The sequence below is a fragment of the Aquarana catesbeiana genome, linkage group LG06 (genome assembly GCF_042186555.1).
Source record: "Aquarana catesbeiana isolate 2022-GZ linkage group LG06, ASM4218655v1, whole genome shotgun sequence".
Lineage (NCBI taxonomy): Eukaryota > Metazoa > Chordata > Amphibia > Anura > Ranidae > Aquarana > Aquarana catesbeiana.
In genome coordinates, this window is record NC_133329.1 from 77,597,410 (window position 1) to 77,603,599 (window position 6,190).

General features: G+C 41.1%; 1 protein-coding gene across 1 annotated transcript; it reads left to right on the plus strand.

The window, feature by feature from the left end:
- Positions 1-677: 677 nt before the first annotated feature.
- LOC141148008 (olfactory receptor 1-like) lies at positions 678-1,879 on the plus strand. The gene has a single exon (XM_073635164.1). The coding sequence runs from the start codon at positions 678-680 to the stop codon at positions 1,596-1,598; it is 921 nt and encodes a 306-aa protein (XP_073491265.1). The 3' UTR covers positions 1,599-1,879.
- Positions 1,880-6,190: the final 4,311 nt, after the last annotated feature.

Genomic DNA, 6,190 nt, shown 5'->3' on the forward strand with positions numbered 1-6,190 from the left:
CTAACGCCCACCCGCCCCAGTGTGAAAGTAGCCTTACTTTCAAAATACTGTTTTGTTATATTAAAAGAACTAGGAAAAATCAATACTTTGATGCTTGAAATAATAATATTTATTCAATGACTTTTACCAATAAGGTGTTTATTTACAGTGCCAAAAAGCAGCCTTTGGCATAATGATTTTATTTACACAAATTCATAAAATGTACCACAACATGCTGCATGAAAACTGAACATTTATATACTTGAATTTGCAGTTTTATTCATCCAAATAAATAGTGAAATCATTGGTAATAATAATACTTCATTGCTTCTTGCAAAAGGAAGAGTAGTATTGATGGAGAACCATACGACAGTTAAGGTGTTTCAGATTGTGCCATAACAATTAGTCAGCTTTTTATTATCAGTACTGTACAATGTTCATTGACAGTGCTAAAAAATGAAACTTTGTCGAATTTATTTGTACATATTGATAAAAGTTTTCACAAGTCAGCATGAAAAGAGAATGCCAGAAATGATAAACATTGTCATAATAATTTTATATGTATGTATAATTAAAATGTGCAACAGCATGTCAGCATGAAAAGAGAACACTGAATCATCTGAACCTGCAGTCCTCTACCAAATAAATCGTGGCATTCTTGATAATAATCATATTTTACTTTTTCTTACAAAGTTTTAATGGAGAATTTTACAGCATCTAAAGTGTTTAAGATTGTGCCATTTTTCTTTAAAACAGAGGATAAACTATACATTTTAGTTTTTTTAATTACAATATATTTCACATGCCTGTTAATAAATATAATTATCATCACAGTGATATATATTGATGACCATTTACACACCCCCATGTATCTGTTTCTCTGTAACTTATCCATTGTAGATATTTGTTTTACGACAGTCACTGTTCCTAAACTGCTACACATTTTACTAACTGACAATAATACAATATCATTTACTCAATGCTTTTCTCAGTTCTGTTTTTACGCTTTATTTGGCAGCAGTGAAAATATTATTTTATTCATTATGGCATATGACCGATATGTTGCTATCTGTAAGCCTTTACACTATCACCAAATTTTGGGGAGAAAAAACTGTTTGATGTTAATTGCAGTCACCTGGATCTCCGCTTGTACAAATTCTTTATTAATAACAAAGGCAGCGTCAACTATGTCATTTTGCCATTCTAAAGTAATTCATCAACTTTTCTGTGATGCCAAAGCTCTGCTCAAGATTTCATGTGCGGGAACTGAAATGTTCTTCATATTGCTGTACTTGCAGATTTTGTTGTTTGGCGTTTGTTTGATTTTGTGCATTGCGATGTCTTATGTGAAAATAATTGCCATCATCTTTAAAATTAAATCAACAGATGCAAGATGGAAAGTCTTCTCCACCTGCTTACCCCACCTCACTGTAATCATCCTCTACTATACAAACTCAGCATCCGTAGTACTGATTCCAAGATCTCGTTACTCAGAGCTCCTGGAACAAAGCTGCACTGTGATATACACAGCAGTGACACCCATGTTAAATCCTCTGATTTACACTATACGTAATAAAGAAGTCAAGAGAGCCCTGGTGAGAATGGTGAAGGGCAAGTAAACTCTTAAAGACAAGCAAGCATAAAAACTATTTTGAAGATAGTATTAAATAAAATAAAAAAATAAAAAAATAAATAAAAACTTTAAATTATAATTATTTAAATTTTAAATTTATAATTGTTAGTACTCCATATCTTTTACCCTTTATTATTGGAGCACCAACACATTTTCATTGCTTTACAATTTTGGAAATTTGCAGGACTAGAATGCAAGGAAAGCAAGAGCGGACTTTTCGACTGGACTGGTGCGACGGATCGAGTCCGGCGGACAATCCGATCGTGTGTGGGCTTCATCGGACCTTCAGCTGACTTTTCCAGTCGAAAATCTGACGGACTTTAGATTTGAAACATGCTTCAAATCTTTACGTAGTAACTCCACCGGACCCAGTTCCTATCGAGAAATCCGCTCGTCTGTATGCTAGTCCAACGAACGAAAACCCACGCTAGGGCAGCTATTGGCTACCGGCTATCAACTTCCTTATTTTAGTCCGGTCGTACGTCATCACGTACGAATCCGTCGGACTTTGGTGTGATCGTGTGTAGGCAAGTCCATTTGTTCAAAAGTCCGTCAGAAGTACATCAGAAGTACGTGAGAAGTCCATCAAAAGTCCGTCAAAAGTCAGTCGAAAGTCAGTCGAAAAGTCCGTCGGACCAGTCCGGTCGAAAAGTCCGCCCGTGTGTACGCGGCATTAAACTCTTTGTTTATTTAATCTTATGATTTGTGTTGCACAGGTGTTTGTTGGTTGTTATTATTCTGTGAATTGTATTCATTGAGCAATTGGAAACCAGTGGAGGGATTTGTAGAGAGCAGGGGCGGATGCAGGGGGGGCAATGGGACAATTGCCCCCTCCGAGAATGTGGGTCAGTAAATGTGCTGCCAGGTGTCTCTGTGGGTAAGAGAGCCAGCGGGCGGCTCCGTGGCTGAAAGACAGTGGTGGGGAGAGACAGCGGGTCTCGGGCGGCTCCGGTGGGGACTGGGGAGAGACCGCAGGCTGCACTGTTAGTGAGCAGCTGTGCGGCTCAGTGACAGGCAGCGTGAGCGGCTGCTGGCCAACCAGGGAGCCGGCGGGCGGAGGAGCAGAGAGATAACATCATCTCTCACCGCCCAGCACCCGCCCTGCATCCCTGCAGTTCCGCCCTCACTGTGTGTGCAGTGTGCAGGCAGCTGCAGCAGCAGAGAGATTACATCATCTCTCTGCTGCTTGACTGGGACACAGCAAGAGATGATTATAGCAGGCAAGTAACAATCCGCAACGTGTGGCATGGGACGTGGCAAGTAACAATCCGCAACTAGTGGCATGGAACATGGCAAGTAACAATCCACAATGTGTGGCATGGGACATGGCAAGTAACAATCCACAACGTGTGGCATGGGACGTGGCAAGTAACAATCTGCAACGTGTGGCATGGGACGTGGCAAGTAACAATCCGCAACGTGTGGCATGGGACGTGGCAAGTAACAATCCGCAACGTGTGGCATGGGACGTGGCAAGTAACAATCCGCAACATGTGGCATGGGACGTGGCAAGTAACAATCCGCAACGTGTGGCATGGGACGTGGCAAGTACCAATCCACAACGTGTGGCATGGGACGTGGCAAGTAACAATCCGCAACATGTGGCATGGGACGTGGCAAGTGACAATCCGCAACGTGTGGCAAGTAACAATCCGCAACATGTGGCATGGGACGTGGCAAGTGACAATCTGCAACGTGTGGCATGGTACGTGGCAAGTGTCAATCTGCAACGTATGGCATGGGACGTGGCAAGTAACAATCCGCTACTTGTAGCATGGGACGTGGCAAGTAACAATCTGCAACGTGTGGCATGGGATGTGGCAAGTGACAATCCGCAACGTGTGGCAAGTAACAATCCGCAACGTGTGGCATGGGACGTGGCAAGTGACAATCTGCAACATGTGGCATGGGACATGGCAAGTGACAATCTGCAACGTATGGCATGGGACGTGGCAAGTGACAATCTACATCTAGTGACAGGTGACATAGCAAGTGGCAATCCGCAACATGTGGCAGGTGACAGTGGCAAGTGACACGCTCGGGGCTCCCACTGATTCTGCATTATGGTGAGATTAACTATTTCTTTTTTTTATAACAATGTAATAATAGTAATAATGCGCTTCAATCATCCTGACGCCATAACAACCATGGTGCTGTGCTGATTGAAGCGCTAACACCAGCCATTTCCCCATTAAATTTACTCCAAAAAAAGCATTTTCTGGCAGTGCCTCTCCCGAGACTAGGCTCTGAATCCGCCCCTGGTAGAGAGGAGTGGCAGACACAGAGTGGTTGGTAAGGTGGGAGAGCCTGACAGCAGGATTCAGGATAGACTGAAGGAGGAATAGTTTGTGCAGAGGTAGGCCCATGAGGAGAGAGTTGCAGTAGTCCAGGTGAACGAGAAAGAGAGTGAATTAGTAGTTTGGTGGTTTCATTGGTTAAGAAAGTGACAGGGATTCATTGTGGAGGTGAAAGGTGAGGTTGGAATTCAGGATAACACCTAGCACCCTGGACTGAGAGGAGAGAATGAAAGTTGTGCTAATGATCTTGATGGAAAAGTCAGGGGAGGGGTCAAGGGGAGAGGATATTATGAGCTCAGTTTTGAAAATATTGAGTTTTAGGAAGTGTTGTAACATCCATACTGATATGTCAGTTAGTAGATTAGTAAGGCGCAAGGAGACTGATGGGTGAGCTGAGTAGCATAGAGATAGATATAGGTGTTGTTAACATAGAGATGGTATTGGAAGTCATGTGAAGTTTTCAACTGGCCAAGAGAAGAGGTGTAGATATATATTAGAAGGGGTCTGAGGCCTTTGGAGGGGCAGGGGGGCTATGGAAAGAGGAAAAGGCGAAGAGGAGATAAAGTTTAGGTGACAACAAAGAAGTGCTCATATATCTAGAAGAAGAAGCAGGAAGGAAAAGAGTTATTGCCCTCACTTAAACAATAAAACAACAAGTACAATAAATATAAAATAATTATAAAATAATGCATAATAGCTTCAATACTCATGGAGAGTAATATGCATAAAAAAAAAAAAATGTGTAGCACCCATGTCCCTAGGACATGGCTACAGGTAAATTTAGTGTGCCAGATGGTAGTCAGTCTGGCTGATTTGTAGTATTTAGTGATTAAATGACTTTGGTTAATTCCATTTATTTGTGGCTTCTCCCTTCTGTCAGTAGGTGGTGCTGCTGCCTTTGACATTAGAGTGATGCGCTACAGTGCAGTTCAGGTTATGATAAACATATTTTTCTCAGCCACTCATATTTGTGGCTAAGCATGCTGGAAAAAGGTATTTAATGGAATAAAGTCAGGTGATCAGGGAGAGTGTTCCTACCCAGGGCTACAGCCTGGGTGGATGGTGTATATAGAGTTCCTGGCTGCTAGGCCCAAGCCTGGCGCCTATCCAGGAGGCTTCCAACTGATAGGCCTGACAGAAGCCTATCCAGGTGTTCAAGTTTATGCAGAGGAAAGCCTGCCAAAGATCTGGAAATGATTCTAGAGGGATGAAGTTCTAAGGAAGCACTAGAGGGGACTTTTCATAAGCAGCAGGCTATGAACTGGCTGGGAGGACTTCAGAGAGAACTCATCTAAGGGAATAATTGCATGGAGTATGGAGAAATAAACTTCTCTATTGGTTAAAGCATAAAAGTGACTGGCGCCCAACTTCTTTCTTTTTTGTTCATCACCCACGTTGCCCACAAACCTGCACCCTGAGAATGTAGCTTACCCATCCCTACCCCCGGTAGCCACCATCAGTCTCCCAGAAAGTTGGGGTAGGCGCTACATATGGAATGTAGAAAATAAAAGCATTGCAGCAATCATAAAAATTGTGATAATGAAAAGCTGTATTAAGGGAAAATGATAATAATCATGATGACACCAAAAAAATCTAAATGATAATAAAAACTAAAAATAATGTAAAAAGTATATACAAAAAATAAATAAGTAAATATATATGTATATACACACACATAAAAGTATATTTTCATAATTAGTAACCCATAATTGATCATTAATCAATAACCAAATATCAATAATCAAAATGGGTATTCCATATGTGTAAATAAAAAAAGCAAAAAAATCAACAAAGAATAAAAAATCAAATGTGTATATGCACTATTACCAAGACAAAATAATAATGCATATAGCAGTATTGTAAAAAAAAACAGAAGGCAGATGTTACGGGACAAAAAAGAAGAAGAGGAAAGGGGAAAAAAGGTTGGGGGAACATTTTTTTACACTGAAGGATTAACAACAATTTACCCAAGTATGGATAAAAATATATTGTGTACTCCAAGGTCCCCATTAAGGCCATTTGGTGACATGGAGCCTAATTTATAGATCCAAAAGGTCTCCCTTCTACATAGAAGGGCATATCTTTCATTGGACGTAAGAGACCCATAGAACCATCACAGATGTACTCAATAGCCATTCCCTTCAGGCACCCAATGTCCATTTTTGTGGGCCTGAAGAAAATCACGGGGATGCTGTGCTTGTCACATCCCTTTTGAATCAATCTACGATGTTCACCAATATGCATTTGGTGCAGCCTACATATAGCAAATTATATTTACAAC